Genomic DNA, 23,977 nt, shown 5'->3' with positions numbered 1-23,977 from the left:
CTTACTCTTTTTCTACCAAGTTGTTTGTTAGTGTCTACCACAAGGATAGAGGAGGAGATTACAGTGTGGGCTGGAGGGGAAAATGAGGCACCAGGAAAATGATGAATAGAAAGAAAATAATTCACTAGAGGTGGGCAGAGGAAAATGGACATTAAGAATCAAATTTTCAGAAGTTCTGTTATCTTCATGCTTTGCTTTGTAGAACACTTGCTGTCTATAAGCCTGATTTGTGAAAGGAGTCACACAAATTTGTGAGTCTTGTAGGAACCACAGTTGCGAGTCCAGCTGTCAGATACTGAATCCCAAGTTCTGTAGGATTCACCAGTATGCAAGCTCATTGGTTTGGGTTTTTTTTTAAGTAGAGGTCCCTTCAAATTTCACTAGAACAGGCCTAGTACTGTTGTCATAATTACGCTTTTCCTTACAGAAATAAATGTCTCATTTCTAAACACCACTGACTACAGTGTTGAAATGGTTTCTAATAAAACAAAAAGGAATTATGGTTAGTGTTGTATTTGATCAGATATCAATTAGGATCAATAAGCACAAACCTGCAAATGAAGAACATGAGAATGAGGTTGTAAAGTTCATAATTTAGAGGCAAGATCTCCAAAGTTCATACATAATCTGTGAAGATGGTGCACTGTGAAACAATTTATGGTCTGGAAGTTTTTGTGAGCAAAATCTAAATGATCACACTCCCACTGTCACCTAGAGCTATGACATATCTGAACTAACCTCTTCTGCTGCCTGGGCCTTTTAATGATTCTTTGCATTCCTTCTAGGATTCCAAAGCATGGATCAGAAGTGTCATACAGTAGTTCTGACTGGTTTGTCCTGAATATTTCAGGACATCAGCAGCACACCATGCACGCTGACAGTCTGTACATTTCCAGAAGTGTATTGGCTTCCTGTGCAAATACTGTACAGACTACTGCGTTGTAGCATAGTAAGTCTAGGATTTTCAGAAACATTTGATTGACATCTTGTGTGTGGAAACACAGCTTTACAGGCTTGGAAGAAAACTCAAGAGGTCATGTGGTGCAGCCCCTTGTGCCACAATGTACACATGGGTGATACCTATTATGAACTCTGCTGGACGCTTTTATCACCTGCTCTTAAAGAGTGCACACACTCCAAAGCATCTTTAATGAATACAGAAAGTTTTTACCACCCTTATTAAAATCTTATTTTTCTTAATATCCTCTCTTACTCTTCTGTGCTGTTAAGCCCATTATTTCTGTTGCCTTTTGCTTGGAATATTGCCCTCCTCTTTTGAGATATTTTTAAGTATTTGAAAGTTACTGATATACTTTCTCTTCCCAAATAGCCTCTTCTTAAGATAAACAGGATGAATTTATTTAATTTTCCATTGCAAATCATATTTTCCTGATGTACGGCCATGCTGGCTGCCCTCCTTAGACATATCTTGAAATGAGCGTAGAGCCCAGATGAAACTTTCCAAGTGCTGGCTGATGTGGAAAGATTTTCTTTTGCATTTCACACATTATATTCATGTTTAGACATGTTAGGAAGATGTTTGCTCTTCATGTTGTTCACTCAAGCCCATGTTGTGGACTGCTAGCCACCCAGACACTTTTCTGCAAAATGGATATCTCATTCTTCTTCATCCTCAATACTTCATTCCATTTTAGCAGTGAAGCTTTGAGAATAATTCTCCAAATACGGTTTTCTAGTCTGTTTTTCATCCTACTTAAAATACAATTTCATATGAAACTAGGGTATTTATGATCATGTAATGTGATAGTGTCAAAACCTGACTACGTAGCTCTTTTCGTGATATCATGGAAACATAGTACCATAGCATGGTTTGGGTTGAAAGGGACCTTAAAATCATCTAGATACAACCACACTGCCACAGGCAGGGACACCTTCCACTAGACCAGATTGCTCAAAGCCTCATCCAGTCTGGCCTTGAACACTGCCAGGGAGGAGGCATCCACAGCTTCTCTGGGCAACCTGTTCCAGTGTATCACCACCCTCACAGGAAAGAATTTCATCCTAATATCTAATCTAAATCTACCCTCTTTCTGTATAACAGCATTGCCCCTTGTCCTGTCACTACATGCCCTTGTAAAAAGTCCCTCTCCAGCTTTCCTGTAGGCCCCCTTCAGTTACTGGAAGGATGCTAGAAGGCCTCCCCGGAGCCTTCTCTTCTCCAGACTGAACAGCCCAAACTCTCTCAGCCTCTCTTCATAGGAGAGGTTCTCCAGCCCTCTGATCATCTTCGTGGCCCTCCTCTGGACTCGCTCCAACAGTTCCGTGTCCTTCTTGTGTTGCGGGCCCCAGAGCTGGATGCAGTACTCCATGTGGGGTCTCACAAGAGTGGAGTAAAGGGGCAGAATCACCTCCCTTGACCTGCTGGCCACCCTTCTTTTGATGCAGCCCAGGATATGGTTGGCTTTGTGGGCTGCAAGCTCACGTTGCCAGCTCATGTTGAGTTTCTCGTCAACCATCACCCCCAAGTTCTTCTCCTCAGGGCTGCTCTCAATCCATTCTCCGTCCAGTCTGTATTTGTACTTGGGATTGCCCTGACCCACATGCAGGACCTTGCACTTGGCCTTGTTGAACTTCATGCGGTTTGCACAGGCCCAGCTCTCAAGCCTGTCAAGGTCCCTCTGGATGGCATCCCTTCCCTCCAGCGTGTCGACCACACCACACAGCTTGGTGTCTTCAGCAAACTTGCTGACGGTGCACTCAATCCCACTGTCCATGTCGCCGACAAAGATGTTAAACAGGATCGGTCCCCCTACTGACCCCTGAGGAACGCCACTCATCACTGGTCTCCACTTGGACGTTAAGCCATTGACCAAAACACTTTGAGTATGACCATCCAGCCAATTCCTTATCCACCAAGTGGTCCATCCATCAGGTCCATGTCTCTCCAATTTAGAGACAAGGATGTCATGCGGGACAGTATCAAATGTTTTGCACAAGTCCAGGTAGATGACATCAGTTGCTCTTCCCTTATCCACCAAACCTGTAACCCCATCATAGAAGGCCACCATATTTATCAGGCACGATTTGTCCTTAGTGAAGCCATGCTGGCTGTCACCAATCACCTCCTTATTTTCCATGTGCCTTAGCATAGTTTCCAGGAGGATCTGCTCCATGATCTTGCTGGGCACAGAGGTGAGACTGACTGACCTGTAGTTCCATGGGTCTTTGTTTTTTCCCTTCTTGAAAATGGGGGTTATGTTTCCCCTTTTCCAGTCAGTGGGAACTTTACCAGACTGCCACAGCTTCTCAAAAATGATGGATAGCAGCTTTGCAACTTCATCTGCCAGTTCCCTCAGGACCCGCGGATGCAGCTTATCAGGTCCCATGGACTTGTGCACCTTCAGGTTCCGTAGATGGTCTTGGACATGATCTTCTCCTACAGTGGGTGGTTCTTCATTCTCCCAGTCCCTGCCTTTGCCTTCTGCAAATTGGGCGGTGTGGCCTGAGCACTTGCCAGTGAAGATTGAGGCAAAAAAGTCATTGACTGCCTCAGCCTTCTCCATATCCCAGGTAACCAGGTCTCCCGTTTCCTTCCAGAGAGGGCCCACATTTTCCTTAGTCTTCCTTTTATCACCAACGTTACCTATAGAAGCTTTTCTTGTTGCCCTTGACATCCCTGGCCAGATTTAATTCTATCAGGGCTTTAGCTTTCCAAACATGCTCCTTGGCGTCTTGGACAATTTCTCTGTATCCCTCCCAGGCTACCTGCCCTTGCTTTCACCCTCTGTAGGCTTCCTTTTTGTGTCTGAGTTATGACCTGTTACTTTGTCATAAAATGAAATTAGATTTGACAGAATTTGCTCTTGACAAATCTTTGCTGGCAATTTCTCTGCTTTCTTCCATTTCTCTAAATGTGGGGATGTATATGTAAGAATTAAAGGGCAACTTCACTGCTTCAGACTAAAGGTCAATCTGGCTTCCTGTCTCTGACAGTAGCAGTAGCAGAAGCCTGAAAAGAAGAACAAGCATACAGTGATAACTGCCTATATACTTTCCCAGTGTCCACCAGTATGCAATTCAGAGACTAATGATATTTACTTGTCCTAGGACCACATTTTTGGAATTAATTTTTCTGATTGCATTTCAGTTCATGTAAACTGACATCCCATCAATGACTGCTGTAATCTAAGAAGTGTGAAAAAATACATTCTTTTGTTTTAAACATCTGGCCAAAAATTTCATTTGAGATTCAGTGCATTGTTGTTCCTTCTTCAGTTTCTCAAGGTTGCCTACAATTTTATAGATTCCCCCTCCTCAAGCCATTTCTATTTCACCCTGTGAAGCCCTAGCTTTTAGTTATTCCTCAAACAATAGTTAATCCTTATTTCTGATCATGCATGTTGCCCTTTCCTGTAGCTTTTCCAGTTCTACTCCATCTTTTAAGAGGAGAGACTAGGGTAACATGTATGTTCAAAACGCAAGCACAGATGGATTTAAACTTTGTTGCTGTATTTTCCACTTACTAAACATTCTCTATTCCCATCCTGTACATTCCTGATTTTTGTTTTGCTATCTATTATAAGACTAAGAAGTGATAACTGGGCCATAAGCCATTCCATAACACATCCCATGTTTATACACCTAACATTACTTTCCCTGTGTGCACCACTTCTTGCAACATTCACCTACATTGAATTTTATCTGGTATTTTGTTGCCTTCTCAGCTTGAATGCTGAGATTCTTCTGTAGTGACTCCCAGTTCCTTCAGATTTACTACCCTGAATAATTTAGTATTATCAGCAGGGTTTGTCATGGCATTACTGTGGATCATTAATGAATAAGCTGAGCACAGACAACACCAGGACTTTGCTGATTACTTTCTTGAGAAAACTGATTACCTTTGTTTCCTATTTTTAACTGAGTACTTATTTATTTATTGTTATCTATACATCAGCTACACAACATGTGAATAGAAAAGTTGATTCTTCCTGGAATATAATTGTAGAGTTGGTTCATGCACAAGCAATAAGACATTGTACATAGAGAGTTTTACATTTGTTGTCTATACCTAGGCTGCACTAGCAGCACACTCACCATTGCTCTGACATTGCTCAGAAGTGTCTGTCTCCACATGCAAAATCCCATACAGAAAAATGGCAGCTTTGTTCTTCAGCTGCTCATGTCCGTAGCTGTCCAAGACTAAGTCTACACTGTAAAATAGCTTAACTCCCCAGGTGGCTTCTGGATCCAGCACTCCTGACCCTTTGCATTGCACATGTTAGTTCATGCTTAGCTTTTTTTGGCACGAACTATTTCCACCTGAGATGAACCTCCACAAAATTCCCAGGATAGTTCACCGCAGGGACCACTGCTGAGAGGGAATATGGACAAGACAAAGCCAGGCTTGGTTCCTTTGGTTTTATACACTCTCATGCCAGGCCCTGCAAGAGGATGTCTACATGACTTTGTCATCAGGCTATACAAACAGCGAACTGGTGGGCTGCCACAGTCTTCGCAGTGTGTCAGGCACTCAGAACAGAAAAACCACAGATGTGTCTGAGGGCTATGGGTAAAGTCTCTAGAGGTAATAATATGAGGATAACTGAACGAAGCACTCTCAGGGATGCACCAGACCACCCTAGAAGGTGCGAATATGATTGTCAGCCAGTTTTCACGACATGGCCTAGGGGCCAGGCGCTCTTTGCAATGTTAGACAGTAGTGTAAGCAAAGGTATCTCTGAGCCTGACATAAAAGTACATAGAGAAGATGGGAGGTTCTTTGCTTGCCCTCTACATGTCCCCTGACAAGGATTCGGCTGGCATCACAGCAGAAATCACACTCACTGTCAGCTGAGTGGCTGATTGGGGTTGGTTAGCTGATTGGAAATTTGTGCTCTTAGACTCCAGTGAGCAGAAACCCCAGTTTAAATACAGAAGGTTGAGTAGAAGAGTTGGAAATAATGTATCAAACCTTCTGAATCGTATTGTCTGTTAACTGTCCCAAGCATAGTTTTTTGAGTATTTGTGCAAGAGACTTACACAGTTCAAGGAAAGGGAAAACTGAAAAGATTTCAGCAACCCACGCTAGGGAATCAGAGTTTGTATAAAAGGACAAGACATGAGCCGTAAGCACGTGCAATTCGATCACATAATCCTGTGTGCAAAACATGCTTGTTAGCTGCTGAGCATGTCAGCAGGGAAGAAGGGAAACGATATAGAAGGAGACTTGAAGATAATGAAAGCAGAAGGGTGTGAAGTGATTGTGCTCTGCAGATCAGCCTTTTATGTTTCTGTGCAAGATTGATAATTTTGTCATCCTGCTTTTTGATGAGGTGTTGAATGAATGTTTAAGACGGCAGCACTTATCATTGATCATCAGAGTTTAAAAAAAACTGTTTGTACTAGAAGACTGAAGATACCAGGTCCAGCCAGGTTAGGAGACAGTCAAGTATTAAAGATGAAAACACTGTGAAAGACATATATCAGGTGCTTGCACTATAGTGGGCAGCAGTTTACATCTGTGTGCAAGAGTACAGACCTTGGTACTTGCTTTACTGTTTCAGCATACCTTTGATGATGAAAGAAGTGTACAGAATATGTAAGACAAAGTACAAATCTAGCATTAACAAATGCTAACAAAAATAATACAGTTATTGAATGGTGTCTTTTTCATTGGTTATAACTCAGGATAAATTAAGTACACAGAATTATTTATGTCAGAGAAAACACAAAATGAATGGACAAAGCAATAAGCTGGTGATTAGAGGTGACTGAGTTCTTTTCAGATACTAAACTGTTGGCCTTAACATCTTCTCATATAGTAACAACTTGCAGTTAATTTCTCTTTATTTAATTCAAGACTGTCCAGTAACAATTGTGTCTTTCAATAAATATTTTGTCTGAAAAAGTTTAGACAGTAGTATGTTTGCAAAGTACGCACTGGGGCTATGAGCTACTCACAATCTATGACTGGTCATCTTAAAATCATGTACAACATGGACCCAAACTATGTAAATATGAGTATTAGGTTCAGAGACCTGCCTTTTATTTGATCACATCCAGGTCAGTTAAGAAAAAAATTTATGGAGAAGAAAAGCTACAAGGGACAAATGACAGGAATTTTAAGATATACTGAAATCACAAAATCACAGAATCACAGAATCACAGAATCAATCAGGTTGGAAGAGACCTCAGGGATCATCGAGTCCAACCGTTGACCTGACACCACCCTGTCAACTAGACCATGGCACTAAGTGCCATGTCCAGGCTTTTCTTAAACACATCCAGGGATGGTGACTCCACCACCTCCCTGGGCAGCCCATTCCAATGTCTAATAACCCTTTCTGAAAATAAATTCTTCCTGATGTCCAACCTGAACCTCCCCTGGCGAAGCTTGAGGCTGTGTCCTCTTGTCCTATCGCTAGTTGCCCTGGAGAAGAGGCCAACTCCCACTTCATTACAACCTCCCTTCAGGTAGTTGTAGACTGCAATAAGGTCACCTCTGAGCCTCCTCTTCTCCAGGCTAAACAACCCCAGCTCCCTCAGCCCTTCCTCGTAGGTCAGATCCTCCAGACCCTTCACCAGCTTGGTCGCCCTCCTCTGGACTCTCTCCAACACCTCAACATCTTTCTTGAAGTGCAGGGCCCAGAACTGAACACAGTACTCAAGATGCGGCCTCACCAGTGCCGAGTACAGAGGGACGATCACTTCCCTAGAACGGATGGCTACACTATTCCTAATAGAGGCCAGGATGCCATTGGCCTTCTTGGCCACCTGGGCACACTGCTGGCTCATGTTTAGCCGGCTGTCGATCAGCACCCCCAGGTCTCTTTCCACTGGGCCGCTTTCTAACCACTCTTCCCCCAGCCTGTAGCGCTGCATGGGGTTGTTGTGGCTGAAGTGTAAGACCCGGCACTTGTTCTTGTTGAACCTCATGCCGTTGGTCTCGGCATCATCTATCTAACCTGTCCAGATCCCTCTGTAGGGCCTTCCTACCCTCCAGCAGATCAACACTCCCACCCAGCTTGGTGTCATCTGCAAATTTACTGAGGGTGCACTCAATCCCTACGTCTAGATCATCTATAAAGATATTGAACAGCACCGGCCCCAGAACTGAGCCCTGGGGAACACCGCTAGTGACCGGCCACCAGTTGGACTTTGCCCCATTCACCACCACTCTCTGGGCTCAGCCATCCAAGCCCTGGGCAGCCAGTTTGTCTAGGAGGATGCTGTGGGAGACAGTGTCGAATGCCTTACTGAAGTCTAGATAGACTACATCCACAGCCCTGCCCTCATCTACTAAGCGGGTCACTTTGTCATAGAAGGAGACCAGGTTGGTGGAGCAGGACCTGCCTTTCATGAATCCATGTTGGCTGGCCCCGATGCCCTGATTGTCCTGCATGTGCTGTGTAATGGCACTCAGGATGAGCTGTTCCATCACCATAATGGCACTCAGGATGATCTGTTCCATCACCAGTCAGAAATACTGTTTGCAGTCATTTTCTTAATACTGATCACCCATACTATACAGCTGCCTTAATCTACACTTCTCAGATGTTAATTTGCCTCCCACAGTCATGATAGTTTTCTCAAAAAAAGTTATTATTGTGACCAAGCAGTATTAGGAATATTTGTGGCATTGCAGAAGAAAACTGCTGGAATTGTTAATGAGTAACTGCCACCAAAGATAGTTACATGGAAAAGAGTGATCATTATAGCTGTTCAGTGGTAGTCTTGCATTATAAACATGTGGATCCCATATATTAAAATACCACAAATTCCTTTTTCCTGTGTGAGGCAAAGTCAGACATAAACCATTAGAACCAACTAATTAATGTGGTACATTAGTGTGTTCGGCAGCAGGATACTGCTAGGAACTGAACCTAGCCATGGTCCCATAAAGAGAAGCCTGTAGAACTTTGTGATTTTTCTATTTTATGCCATTACTAGGTCATTATGTCCATATAGATTTAGGAGAGGATCCTACTTGCCACAGGCAGTGTAATGCACATTGCCAAACTTTGTGGTACAGTTATGCAGCAAGTTTCCTTCTGTCTCCTACCTTCCACAAGTATTTGAGACTAGCAATGAGAGACCGTATTTTTCCAGTCCTGTTGTCTTGCACAATGGGGAGTTGAGATCCATCATAAGAACAAATGAGGCCCAAAATTAAACATAACTGTTGAAAGCAACAGTTGTCTCATTTTGATGTGCAACTGAGCAGCTTTAGCTAGAACAACAGCTATATTATGTGTCAGTCAGTCTTAGTAGGAGGCAACAAACCTGCCGTTTGGATAAAGATTGTTGACAGACAAGTAGCAGAGGCCTTCTGCAGCACAGGCTTTCATAAGTCTCACAACTTCCATACAAGGAATCACAAGGATACATTTTTTCACCTGTTTGTATGTACTCTGAGCACTTTAGCACCCAAGCTCACTTCCATTTGCTCATACCTGCCAGTGCCTAAGTAGCGATTGGCTCCATTTAATTATAATTTGTGCCCCATTTGTGAATACATGTACTGTATCTGCTAGAGGCTCCTGATTGAGCAGCAGCTGACTGCCTGAGCACTGAAGAACTGCCTTTCCTGAGATTGCAGGTGATAGACAGCTACTTCCCCTGGCAGTCACCATGCATTTAGACTGTTTCTTCTGCAGTGCCACTGTCTATGTATCATCCCTTCCTTGTGTGTTAGGACGGGCAATAAATGGAACGGCCTTTACTCCATTCGATTTCTTCCAATTTGCAATTATTCACATTGAAAGTTATACAAATGGTAAAATGCAGGAAGTGAAAGTGAATGTTCATGAATGGGAAAGGTAACTTGGGATTCCACCCAGGCTGAAATATGCAGCTCTGCACACTTCTGAGAAAATTTACTGAGCTGTACTAGTCTTTTATAAGCTTTCCATTCTCCTGTGTATTTCTGTGGAGATCTAGAAATTTAAGATTTGGCAGAAATCCTGAGTGCCTGGTCCTGTCTACTAAATGGAAACATATATGAACTGCCAAGTTTCGATTAGGATTTGGACTGGGATCCAAGTTTCCTTATAAACACATGAAGTAATTTTTCTGGTCAATTCAGTACCCATTGGGCCTTAGTTAGAACATCGGTCCAGTCTTGGGCACCTCACTTCAAAAAAATTAGCCAATTGGAAAGAGACCAGAAAGAGAGCAATAGGACGTCTAGAAAACATATACTACTAGGAATGACTGTAAAAACTTGGATTGTTTAGTCCTTAGAGTTTTAGGTTTATTTGTTTTCTATTGAGAGTTATTTCCAAGCCAGATCATTCCAATGATTTTGTTTATAGTGCAGCTCCACAATTATATTTGAAGGGTTGGTGAACTTCAGCACAGAGGCAGGGAAAAATATCTGAGGGAAGGGAGGGCTGAAACTCCTTAAGCCATCTTTGACAAAAGATCTAACAAAACAGGTAACTACAATCCTGCATCTAACCATATATACTAGGTGGGGATGGGGGTGTTTTGTTTTCCTTTTTTTTTTCTTGGCACATGAATTGCTATCATTTCTTGGTTAATATGAGTTGTCAGTTATAACTCCTCCATCCCAGAAACAGATCAGATAATGAATTCTGGTACTGACTGTGTCTACTCTGCAGGTTATTGAATCTTGCAGTGTTTGGGTCAAGCATGCTGATATGTTCAGACCCTTGTATTTTCCATCAACATTCATGTAGCTGGCTATACATCTTCCTGTCTTGGCTCAAAGCACAGAGCTCAAGAAATCTGAGCTCTGATTAACAGAGCTAGTTACAGTCCATCCCATCTCCACAGCATGAATTAAATCCATGTGAAGGAAGCAAATGTGTTTATCTTCCCTCCTGCAAGATAGTTCCAGCGCTTTGCCTAAATCTGATTACATGCTTGCATGTTAGTGAGGAAAGTGATGGACAAGGTGTCCTTGAGGGCAGATCTGAACTCATCGTAACTGACAGTATAGGTGTGTCCTCAAAGTCACTTCCTGCATTTCCTTTTCTTAAGTTTAACCCATCTAGCTTTGGACATTTAACAGAAGGAGTGGTGGCATCTCCATTCTTTGGAGATGCCTCCCTTCACTGACAAGAGGAAAAATGTAGGCTAACTGTGCTCCTGAATTGTTTCTGTTACATGTCAGGATGTATACTAGCTAAATTGACTCCTGCCATTCTTGTAGGTAAACTTAAACTCCCGCTTTGCTAACCAACAGCTCTCACTATTACATCACTAATGAGGTTCTGTCTTCCCGTGTACCCTACAGCTGACACCCTTCTATATACTTGGCCTACAGAGGACCATTGGTTGAGCAGTCCTTGCTCTGCTCTGAAATTACAGCCATAAAAGCAGTAGATAAGGAAAGGACAGGCAATTTATTTTCCTTTAATCACCTCGTGGGTGTGAGAAAGGGCTATAATAATTAGTCTTTTACATGGTCTTTATGCACCATGGAGATTTCACATCTTATGCTAATATTGTGCTAATACAGGAAGGCTCAGAGGTCCTGTTCCCGGCAGCCTTCCAGAAGTTTGGATACATATCTCAGGCTTATCCAAATGCATCAGATGTGGGAATTGGATTGGAAAGCTCATGGGATATTCACATTTTGGCTATAGTTGATCTAAATATGACACGTTGACAGCTTGCTTTGTCGTACTTCAGTACTTTCACTTCTGATTTAGAGCAGGAAGGCTGGAGGTCTCAGCAAATACTAAACAATAATAAAAAGCACCAAACTGATTTTAACTTGAAATAAAGTTTTAGTTTTAAGTCAAAGGTCAAGTTACAGTTCAGGTTGGTTATTATTTGAGATTTCTGCCCATAACTGTGGCATCGTGTGTTGTGAGATTTGTATCTTAATTTGCCTTCCAAAGACAACCGCAAAGTCTGTAAGATTATATTTTAGTGGAACTACTTTGCTTCATTGAAAAAGCCTCTAAAGGCAAGTCTTGCTTAGCCTATCTTTGCTTTCCTAGGTTTGTTTTATCTTCTGCTCCACCATCTTCCTCTTTCTGTTGTCAATAATTCTTATGCATAACAAATAAAAGATAGAAATAACAGTATAACTTCTCATTTGGGGGTGTTTTCAACCTGCTTTGCACAGGTGTAAATGGTGAAACAGAGTGGAAACAGTCAGTGGCCTCATATTCCTTAACATTTCACTCTTTCATGACCACATCCAACTAGTCTTCTCATTTCTTCAAACCATCCTTTTTCAAGCCACCTAGTAAGAGCAGATTTTTGAACTATCAAATCTTTAATGTTGTGCCTTATCACCAACTTTGTTTGACTCAGGCCAATGCCAGTCAAAGGTACCCCTTCAGAGAAGCTTCCTGGAGGGTGGACAAACCAAAGTTCTGAAAAGTCAGTTTAGAGGAATGTTACCAAGTTCTGCCCTCTCCAGTGATCCACCAAGAGCACCAGCTGCCTTCACAGGCCCAGCAACTTCTTGTCACCATTTGGGAAACTGGAAAGTTTCGGAAGTTCTCAGTCATCATCACATTCCATCCAACTGAACTCACTCTTCATCTGTGATATTTCTGAAGACAGAAGAAAAGGCAAGGGACGGAGGGTCTGCCTGTGGATTGCCGCATATATGGGATAATCTCTGAAATGGGGGAGGAAGACGCAAGGTGGTCCGGTTCCTCTGCATTAAGAGGACTGCAACTAGGGTTGCAGATGTTTAAAGTGCATTTTAAGAACTTATTAGACAAATGACACAGCTACAGAAAAATGGTCACTGTCTCACATTGCAAAGAAGTTGAATCTGGTCCCAGAATCAAGTGGTTGTCATTGCAGGGTATGTTTGGATCCATTGCAGTATTCCTTGATAATACATCTGATACTCTGTCAAGTTGTCTTTCCTAACAAATTGCTTGACATAATTTCACTGAAGTTCTAGGATATTTTGTAACTTTTTTCCTTCATATTACCAGCATTTTTATAAAAACATAGGACATTTGGAATTAGCGTACAGAATTATGTAAGTGCAATTTTTCATTGTATTTTTTACAGTCCCTCTGTGCAGAGCAAGACAGCCGGTCAGCTTTCTGTTGCCATGTCATTTATATAATGATCATTTTTATAAACTGTAAAAATACAGTTTATTTAAGTTAAATATATTTGGTTTCTATTGGGAATAAGCTTCTAGCCTTTGGGACCTGTAAAGCAAACACATGCATAGCTACAGGGCACATCTCAAGTTGATATTTAAAATGTTTCTAATTATAATGAATTGGAAACAGTTTGGGTATTGAAAACTACGCTATTACAGTGGATGTGGTAAAGGGGATTAGTTGTAATTGTTGAAATTTACAGAGTTATGGCTGTAAAATTATAGTGTGCTATCTGTTTTAAACCATAATGGAGGCCATGGCATTTTATTTTTTTTAATTATTTTATTTTCGTTGCCAAGTTCCTAAAAAGAGTGAAACCGATAATGAGTAACTACTAACAAGAATTTTCCCCCCAAGAATATTAATTTTTTGTAGTGCTTATTATCAAGCCTAATTATAAATCTCATTATATCATGGAAATTATTTGCTTTACATATTTTCTTGGAGTGAAAAGTTTTAAGGCATGGAAATGCCTGGGCCCAAGCAATGGTATAAAATCAGATACAAGAAACATACAAGGAAATACACTGAAATGCCTTTTTTGTTTCAGTCTTCACAGAAAAGAAACATGAGCTCCAAAGAGAAGCTAACATTGATTGGAATAGAAAAAGAACAAAATGAAAATGAGTTGGACAATTTGTCTGGTTTTTACTTGATAAAATTTACTTGTTCTACTGTATAGGTTGGCCAAGCCTCTGGAGATTCATTCTGAAAACTTGAGGAGAAAAAACGACTCCTCAAATAGCTGAGGAAGCAGTAAATACAATACTTGTCTTTAAAAAGGAAAAAAACAAAGACCTAGAGACAAGTCAGCATATCTTGAGAAAAAATACAGGAAAACTAATTTTTAAATACATGTTTGTAAACCCGTAAGAAATTATCAACCAAAAAGAATTAATCAAAGAATTAATGAAAAAGAAGTAATACCAAACCAACCTAATTTCGACCTCTGATGAGATAAAAATCTTCATGTACAGGAGAGAAGCAGTAAATACCATAAATTTGGGAAAGATTTTTGAAACTAATGTTTCTATTGATATTCTCTTAACCAAGATCAGCACACAAAATCTAAGTGGAAGTCTTATAGTATGGAAAGCCATACTCAGGAATTAATAGTTTTTCACTGCCAACCTGAACAGAGGCATCAAGTTCCACAAGAGTCTCTTCAAGGTATCTCCTAATCAAAAATTAATAACTTGAATGAAGGAATTGAAAATATGGTTATAAAAATTGCAGTCTATATGAAACTTGAAATAGTTGCAAGTATTTTGGAGGACTGAATAAGAACTCAAAACAACATTGACAAATCAGAGGAATTCTAAAATAAAAAAGAGGCCACTTAACTGGGGTTAATTAGGAGTAATCAAATTCACAACTATAGAATGAGGAATGATTTCTTACGTTTCTTCCACCTATCCAACAGTGGTGGATCACAAATCTAACATGAATCAGTATTATCATATTACTGTAAAAAAAAAAGGATCTGTGCGTAAATGTATGAGTATGCATATATCCTTCGCAGGAAATATGAAATGTTCCTTCATGTATTAACACTGGTTAGATTTCAATAAGAGTATTATGGCCATGCTGTGGGCACAAGCAACAGGAATGTTCAAAGGTCTAGAAAACCTGAAAGCTTTAAGGAAAGCATTGAAAAATTGGGCTTGTTTAGAGAGCAAAAGTTGGTAGTTAGATAGGTAGGTGCAATAAAAATTCCTGAATATGTAAAAGATTTCTGCAAAGAAAAAAAATGAAACAGAAACTCAAGGGTCAGTACTGGGACCAGTACTATTCAATATATTCATTAATGACTTGGATGAGGGAATAGAGTGCACTGTCAGCAAGTTTGCTGATGACACCAAACTGGGAGGAGTGGCTGACACACCGGAAGGCTGTGCTGCCATTCAGAGAGATCTAGACAGGCTGGAGAGTTGGGCGGGGAGAAATGTAATGAAATATAACAAGGGCAAGTGTAGAGTCCTGCATCTGGGCAAGAACAACCCCAGGTATGAGTACAAGTTGGGGACAGAGCTGTTGGAGACCAGCGTAGGGGAAAGGGACCTGGGGGTCCTAGTGGACAGCAGGATGACCATGAGCCAGCAATGTGCCCTTGTGGCCAAGAAGGCCAATGGCATCCTGGGGTGTATTAGAAGGGGTGTGGTCAGCAGGTCGAGAGAGGTTCTCCTCCCCCTCTACTCTGGCCTGGTGAGGCCGCATCTGGAATATTGTGTCCAGTTCTGGGCCCCTCAGTTCAAGAAGGACAGGGAACTGCTAGAGAGAGTCCAGCGCAGAGCCACGAAGATGATTAAGGGAGTGGAACATCTCCCTTATGAGGAGAGGCTGAGGGAGCTGGGTCTCTTTAGCTTAGAGAAGAGGAGACTGAGGGGTGACCTCATTAAAGGGCAAGTGTCATGAGGATGGAGCCAGGCTCTTCTCAGTGCCATCCATTGACAGGACAAGGGGCAATGGGTGCAAGCCGGAACACAGGAGGTTCCACTTAAATATGAGGAAAAACTTCTTTATGGTGAGGGTGACTGAACACTGGAACAGGCTGCCCAGAGAGGTTGTGGAGTCTCCTTCTCTGGAGACATTCAAAACCCGCCTGGACGTGTTCCTGTGTGACATGATCTAGGCAATCCTGCTCTGGCAGAGGGATTGGACTAGGTGATCTTTCGAGGTCCCTTCCAATCCCTAACATTCTGTGATTCTGTGATTCTGTGAAACTCTTTTTCAAGTTAGTTTACAGATTAAACAAGAAGTAACGGACTCAAATAACAACAAGGCCTTTTAAAATGGATACTAGAAAAACTGCTGCAAGTGTAATAATCAATTGAAGTGGTCTAATATGGGGTTATTGTTATAAGGATAATATTACAAAATATAACTCAGTTTAATCCATTTCAACATAAAAATTAATGGCACATGTTATGCAAGATTCTTTTTTTGTTGTTACTGCTTTTGTTAGAAATGAACCCAGCCTAGTTTTACTGTTGCCACAGTTCGAGTTACAGCAATTAACTTCCATAGAAAGAATTAACTAAATTCTTCTCATCACTTAGCATGGAAAATACAAAAAAACGTGTCACTCATTTAAAAAAAATGGGCATTGTAGCAGTGTTCCCACCACATTCTTACCCTATAATAGCTTGTTATCCATATGACTTAAGGCACACCACTGAAGTCTATTTGATTTCGAGCACAAATATTTTAGAAGATGTCCCATGGGAGAGAAATATTAAAGACTGCTGCTCCGTATTAATACTCTCACAGAAAAGCAAGAGGGTAACGTTGGCTTTTCTTTGCTGTGAAAATGAGCAACATTTTAAGAGTAATACAAGCGTAACAGGCCTTGGCTGGTATGGACTCACCAGTCTGCTTGTATCAATGGCATGACACTGGTACAAATGAGCTGACTATCAAAACCTGATTAAGGAGCCCTCACTACTTTTCTTGAGATTAGAGAGTATAATTCTCTTCGTCTCACATATGGAAATGGCTCTTCCCTCACATTTTCTGGGTTGTCCTAGATTACAGATTTCCCCTAAGTTGTAGCTCCTCTTATTTCCACCTAAGCACCTTGTGCTAATTCTCAAGCTAACTTTGCATGTAAGTAACTAATAGAAGTTGTGTTTAGAGTTTTCGTTTAAATAACTGGCCATATCTTTTCTGCTTGGCAGCAGTTAGGAGGCTCCAGTTATCAGAGGGGCCTTTGCTGCTACTGAGTTGGATATTACTGATGATGGAGTGAGGTGATTTTGAGAACTGTTGTTTTTACCCCCTCACAGGTAGCAGACTTGCAGTGCCATATGTAACTGTGCATTCACTCTGTTCAAGTCTGGGTTTCAAGCCTGAGAGGCGATTAGTGCAGAATTGTTCTCACACGGCTGTAAGAAGCTCAGTGGATATTCAGATCTTTCACAGCATAGGTGAAGTTTTCTTAGTTTATATGTGCAAATCCATACGTAGCACTGATGATTTTTCATGCTGCAATTAAGAATCTTACCATAAAAATCTTATAGCAGAAAAGTTTATAATTTTTTTTTGATAATACGTGATCATTTGTGTCTATCAACATTTAGATTTGCATTGTGATATCAATACTCAAACAAAATAATCCTCCACTTTCAGGAGGTTTGGACAAGAAACTTTTTTTTAATTATTGTTTCTGGTTTAATATGGTCCATTTTCTGAAGGGCTTTACTAGATCCTAGACCTACTGTTGTTTATGTTGCAGTTCTCACTGAAGTCTTTCTCATATGCAAGGACTATAGACCTTGTAGCTGTGGCCAACCTAATGCTTCTTGCTAAGTAAACACAAAACCTCTGGTAACCGCACTGGAATTTATATATCTTCATATCAAAATTTATGTAGTTTATGTAAGTATAGAATTGTATATATATTTTAAAATGCATTCAGGAGAGGCCACTTCTTTCTTGACAATAAAAGGAGGTCTTTCATGTTAAATTGCCTAGTTTGATGTTCTCTCTCTTCTTCACAAGCATAAACTATGTCATCAGTTTACTTGCCAATAAAAATCAGCTATTACTTTTTCATGCTTGATTCACAGCCACTGCCCAGCTAACATCAAAGCCTCTACTTCTAGTCACAGAACAAGTAACACCCTCACTCCTGAGTTGCATAGACCAATTCAATGACCACACAGAGTACTTTTGCATCGTACATAAAGCAGCCATTTTCAAAAAAATTTATGGTGAAAGAACTTCCTCCTCACCTCCTCTGCACACTGAAGTCCACATAGTTCCACAGTCTGAACAAACTGTACTCAGTTTTCAGGGACAGAAAATCAGCATTTCCAGAAAAAGCACTGAATAGCAAGTTACACTGTTGGCTTCGGTTGGTGTGTGGTTACCATAAGGAATTTTTAAGTAAATGAAAAAAAATATGAATTTTCCAGTACTACCTTGCTCAGACAAAAAGCATAGAACATATTTAGGGGAAAAGTATTGCAGATTCTTTTTTTTTTAAGCAGGTAGCAACTCAGCGATGTTTTTCTAGCTGATCTATTTGTCACATTATTTGTTGGCTCAGTCTAGAATGTTCTTTACAGTTTCTCAACATTTTTGCCACTCCTGTAATTTCCCCATTAGTGACCACTGGGTTAGATGGGCTAGTGTTCTGACTACTTTACTATCTACTTTAATATCAGGAGAAATGTTGGAGCCAGGCATACTACCTGGATAAACCATTTAGAAGTTATTTGTTTGGAGCCATATTTATCCTGTATTAAGACACAATGCCCAAACAACATAGCCATCCAGTTACTCTAGTAATAGCTGAAAAAGGATCTCTAAAGCCACTATGTAAGTTGTAGTAACTTCTACTACTCCCAAATCAGTATGCTCTTGGGCAGAAAATATAGAGATGAAAAGCTCTGTCTCCCATTATTTGGCCCCTTGAGCCATCCAGTATCGCAGAAAGAGTTTGTTTTAAAGAAAAAAAATTAATTATATTTATTACAAATAGAGCAAAATGTTTCTGGTATCTGAAAGATAAAGATAACGCGGCTATTAGGGTTAGTCTTACTATATCCCAAAATGTCAACACACTTGCCAAAAGTGAATTTATCAGCTCAGTGCAGCCAAGAGATTTAGTTTATCTAAATGTCCTACAAAGAATAAAGAGTTTACCACTGATTTTGAAGACTGAGGTAAATCTAACATTCTATTGACATATGCTATAGATTTAATTTAATGCTGTGGTTCAGATGTCTCTTCTGATAAATCTTAGTAAAATCTCTGCTAAGAAGAATTGAGCTGTTTCAGTATTTACGGGGTTTAAAATGCAGGGTTAGCAAAGGAAATGTTAATTGAAACAATGTTTGTGTATATAATTGCAATGGTTTAGAGAAGAATTTTGCTAAAGTTTGGTGGTCAGTTGGTTCCAAATATTAGAAGTTCAGTATTTTTCAGGTTTATTGTCTTTTCTGTAGTGAGAAAATCCTCTAATGAAGTGATTAAAAAGCTCAATTTTTGTTTTTTAGGCATATTGGAGATAACATCTGTAGAAATTGGAGTTGTGGCGGTTAAGTCCATTAAAAGCAACTATTATTTAGCCATGAACAAAAAAGGAAAAGTCTACGGCTCTGTAAGTATTTTTTTACCTTCCAAATGAATTGCAGTAGTCAGCACAGTTCCCTCTCTTACCTACTGAAAACGCCACTTGTCTGTTTGTTACTACTAATTAGAGCTGAAATGAGCTGTTCATCAAAATTTCATCCTCTGGTAAACCAGCAGCCCCCTTCTCTACAAGCTCCCTGGTGTTTGTTAAGCTCACATCATGCCAAAGCAGCTGCTGGGATTTATCATGCTTACTGCTTCAGTCAGGTTTCTTATTAAGTAGTGGCCAATGGAGAGGGTCCTACAAAATGTAATCTTTAAGGCTGTTTTTCCCTGTTTTTCTGCAGTACAGTCACATTTAGCAGTAATTCTGAGGGGATAAAGTGTACCTGAAATCTTGGAAACTTCAGCTGATGGAGCAGACACACCAAATTATCAAACTACGACTTCCAAGAAGATTTCTAGAGTAGCTAGCTTTAAATTGACTGTATTAATTAATACACAAGATCATGAGCAGTACAGAGAGATATAGACTTGTATATCAGAAGATAGATAAGCCTTGACTGAGCAGAATTTGGGTATCATTTGAAAATTGTCTATATATACTGTATTTGTATTTATGAAAGTTTGGGGTTACTGATATTTTCACAGGGAGAAAAAAAACAGCGACAACAAAAAAACCCACAACCCAACAAACCCCAGTAACCATCCAAATATCTTTAATAGGAAGCAATATGATCTATAAATCTGACTACTAAACTCAAGTGTACTCTCACAAATCCATGTGATTACACAAACACCAGTTTTTCCTGGTATTACATCTGGTTTGGTTTGTAATTTTGCAAGTTTTTGACAGTTCCAGTGAGTTTAAGCCCACACAAATGTAAAGTTTTTCAAGTCTTCTACAAAGGTTATGAGCCAATCTTCAGATTGCTCAATATTCAGAACATCCATAGGCTTTAAAAAGAGCAGGTCACAGATAGGTTCTGGAGCTGAGTTTATCCTCAGGCAATGTAGTTAAGCCTCCTACTGTTGCTGAAAATAATGAAGTAATGTCAGTCTCAGCTGAGACTCAAGGGGCTTGAAGTCATTTGGCCCTCTTATTTAAGGAAGTATTTCTATGGAGTGGGTTTAGTTCATACAAGCTGTATAAACTGTCCTCTCTCATCTGCACTGTGGCTAGTCACTCCTGGTTCAAAAGGTTACTTCTGACTTTTTAAACCCCTGGGCAGTGTCGAAGAATCACATTAAGGAAAGACCAGAACAGATAAATGTTTCTTAAACTCCTGTGAATGTAGATTTTAATTTCTAGAACTACGTTGGTCAGAAATACAGGATAAGCAGTGCTCAGTCAGAGGTATAAGGGTATACTAAGTTGCTGACAAAATTACCGTTTGTCAGTTAAGCTATGCTCGTTGATCATGGGTATGCTTCTGTACATATGCGAAGGTTTTAGCATAAACCACCATCTTCAATTCACACATCTCAGTTTACAGTGTTTAATTTAGTCATTTTTGATGGTCCGTCCCAAAGTCTGAGATAAGTTTTCCTACCCAAGTTTTTAGCCCGTGTCGGGTGTGATGAGAGTCCGTCCCAGCCTGTGTACACACAAAAGAAGTCAAAGCAGCTTTCATGTACCATGGGTGGAAACTGCTGCCATAAGATTCAGTAATTCATAGTGTATTAGAAATAGTGTTGACAGGAGGATACGAATGTAGAAAGCCTTTTTTTTAATTCCAGCTGAGGTAATTTTTCAATATTCACATCATAAAATCGCAACATAATGACTTATCAAAACCTATTCTATAATACTTCAGAGATTTCAAGAATGCTTCTGTTATTATTTTCCCCATCCTCCGAAGACTTGCAGTTAGACTCATGTTACTACAGTGTGGCAGCTTGCAGATGGATATGAAGAACAAGACCAATAAAAATTGTAAAAACACTCTTAAGCATGTGCACAATAGACGTTGGTGCATGGTTATGCTGAAATTTGTTTGAAATGAGCATAGCAGTCTTGGACTAACACTCAGACCTCTGCCAACAAGACTTCTTAACCATATCACAACATCATCTGTTCTCTTTGCATTATCTAAGAATAGAGATAAAAGTTTGGATTCTAGTACAATTCTGCATCTGGGAAAACAAGTCAAGTAAGACTGTTTCTATGTTTATCAAATAAATTTCCATTTGACTGACTTTGGTTAGAATGAGGAAGCAAAAGAAGACTCACTTTGGTTTCTGTAAGCAAATAATAAGCAGCAATAATAAACTGCTGGCAGACAGGAGAAGTTACTGTCATTTAGAACTGTGATTGATGGCCACTTGCCTTCTTAATAACTTGATGCCAGAGGTGGCATATTACAGCAAATAAATATTAAATTATCTATGTGTAGCTTTGTGAATACAGGGAGCATCAAGGGTCATTTTGTAGAGTCTCCTCTTGATCGTGTCTTCCTCTACAGTCATTGTTCAACTAACTACTAATCCCAAAGCCAAAGAGCATTTTGGGACCTCAATTGAGTTTGAATATGTGCAATAATAAACATATGTTCTGTGGTCTTAGCAGCAACTAAGTAAAACATCAGTTATAGAACCAAATATTCTTACTGTATCAAAGTACTGAGCATTAACTAGTTTAAAAATTCTAACTTAAATTAATAGGAATCGAAAATGTATTTTTTTAATATTCTTATGTCCTTTTTTGTTAATGTGGATACTTTCTATATCTTTACTGGCTGAATAACTAAGGATTTTGATTGTAATAAAAGATAAAACATCCCTGAAATTCTTACCTGTACCATGAAAATTGTTTTATTTTTCAGACTTATTTCTTGTCTTGTTTGTAGACACAGTAAAAATACCACATGTAGTTAGTATAACAGATTCTGACATTCTGACATGCTTCTGCTTGAGCTGTGAAATAACACCTTATTTTCTGAAATGCAGAAACAACAAAATGCTATTTTCTGGTTGTAATTTAAGTATGCTGTAAATATCCCACTTTCAAATGCCTTCTAAATAGAATATAGGTAACTTGATAAAACTAGGGGGTTTTATATGTAGGAATTACTTGTTTGTGAAAACAAACCATTTTCATCTTCATTAGAGAGAAGCAGATCTGCATAAAAGTGCATTTAACATTACAGAAAAAAATAGTCTTCCCCCTATACGCTTCCACATGCTTGGATTTTTTATTCTTTCTAAGAAACTGACAACTGGTTCTCCTTTTAAAATAGAAAACTTTAATCCCTTGTACCATACACAAAATTGCTTTCAAGTTTATTTAGTCAATCAGATACAGGATCATACACGGTTCTTTTTTAGGCTAAGCCCCTCTTCAGGTCAGCAAGGTAAACAGGCCTCACATCCATTGTAACAGCAGCATAACAGTGATTTGCACCCATCCAAAAAAGCCGTTTTTCATGGCTAGTGTGGTGTAAAGGATCTTAAGTTAAATAAGAAGTAGACCTGTGCATTACATATTTGTTTAATGTATGGTGTCAATAATCTGGTTCAAGATATTTCAGGGCTGTATTTGTTACAACTGAAATACAATGAATGATTCCAAGATTTCTTCCTCATACTTTGAATTTATGAATGAGAATTTAATTTAATATTGTTGCTATCTTCTAACATAGAGAAGTATAATTTCAGCTGTGAGTGAATTATATCATTTCACTGCTGTAATTATGCACTGATAATTGATTATGCCTTTTGCTGGTTTCACTTTGTGATGTTGCTTTAAATGCTATGGACACAGTGAAACTTTTCTTTAAATCCACTGTAGAATCCTAAAAGGGCATAGCATATAGAACACCGAAATCTTCCAAAACATTTTTAGAAACTAGTTACCTTCAGTATGCTGCAACTCTGAACGATTATATTTATTCTGAATTTGTGTATTTGTTTTCTTCTTTTAACAGAAGGAGTTTAACAGTGATTGCAAATTGAAAGAAAGAATAGAAGAAAATGGATATAACACATATGCATCCTTAAATTGGAAGCACAATGGAAGGCAAATGTTTGTGGCCCTGAATGGAAGGGGAGCCACAAAGAGAGGACAGAAAACAAGAAGGAAAAACACTTCAGCTCACTTTCTTCCAATGGTAGTAACGTCATAGATGAAGGAAATATCTTATTGATGCAGTGGAACCAAAGGCTCTTACGTCAAGAATATTTGGTAATCCTCTTGAAGGCTGAATGCAAAGAAATAGTGCTTGTTTGAAAAGACAGTAGGGGAAGCCTTTGAAGGTTTTGTACTCATTGCTGGCACAGGAAATACTTTTATTTAGTTCAGTGTCATGTCTTATAATCAAGACACAAGCTGGATCAAATGGGATGGAAGTTATTGCCAGTGTGAACAACTTTTTTATCTCTGAAACAGAACTTAGAGACACGAGACAATCTGTTGAATGATTTTCATGGGGGATATTAACTCATATCAAAGACCTTAATTGCTTGTTCAAGCCTAATGATCCAATGTTAGACACGCAAGCATTTACTGGAAGCACTTGGGTCATATGCACAAATAATGACATTTCTGGAGAAGCTTTGTGGAAGAATGGATAGGATTAAGGAGTATAAGCAAAGTAGTGTAAAACTGTTCTAACAAAACGAATAGTATGGTTTGCTTGTATGTTCTAACTTCATTACTTTTTGTTTCTCTCTAAGTTATTTATTTAATAGGATGTTAAATATCTTTTTGATTTGAAATATTTTCTTCATTTGCTTCTTTGTTATTTTCCCTTTTTCTCAGTACTTCACACAGAGATTGATAGGTTAAAATGTCAAAACCTCAGAAGTACTCTGAGAATAGGTATTAG

General features: G+C 39.6%; 1 protein-coding gene across 1 annotated transcript in view; it reads left to right on the top strand.

The window, feature by feature from the left end:
* FGF10 (fibroblast growth factor 10) overlaps positions 1 to 23,275 on the top strand; it is a 66,556-nt gene extending 43,281 nt beyond the window's left edge. The window contains exons 2-3 of the mRNA XM_068423641.1: positions 19,076 to 19,179; positions 23,078 to 23,275. Coding sequence (XP_068279742.1) covers positions 19,076 to 19,179; positions 23,078 to 23,275 — 302 coding nt within the window. The remainder of the gene's footprint in view (positions 1 to 19,075; positions 19,180 to 23,077) is intronic.
* The last annotated feature ends 702 nt before the right edge of the window (positions 23,276 to 23,977 follow it).

Source organism: Nyctibius grandis, chromosome Z, assembly GCF_013368605.1.
Source record: "Nyctibius grandis isolate bNycGra1 chromosome Z, bNycGra1.pri, whole genome shotgun sequence".
Classification (NCBI taxonomy): Eukaryota; Metazoa; Chordata; class Aves; order Nyctibiiformes; family Nyctibiidae; genus Nyctibius; species Nyctibius grandis.
This window is presented reverse-complemented; position numbering and strand designations above follow the sequence as displayed.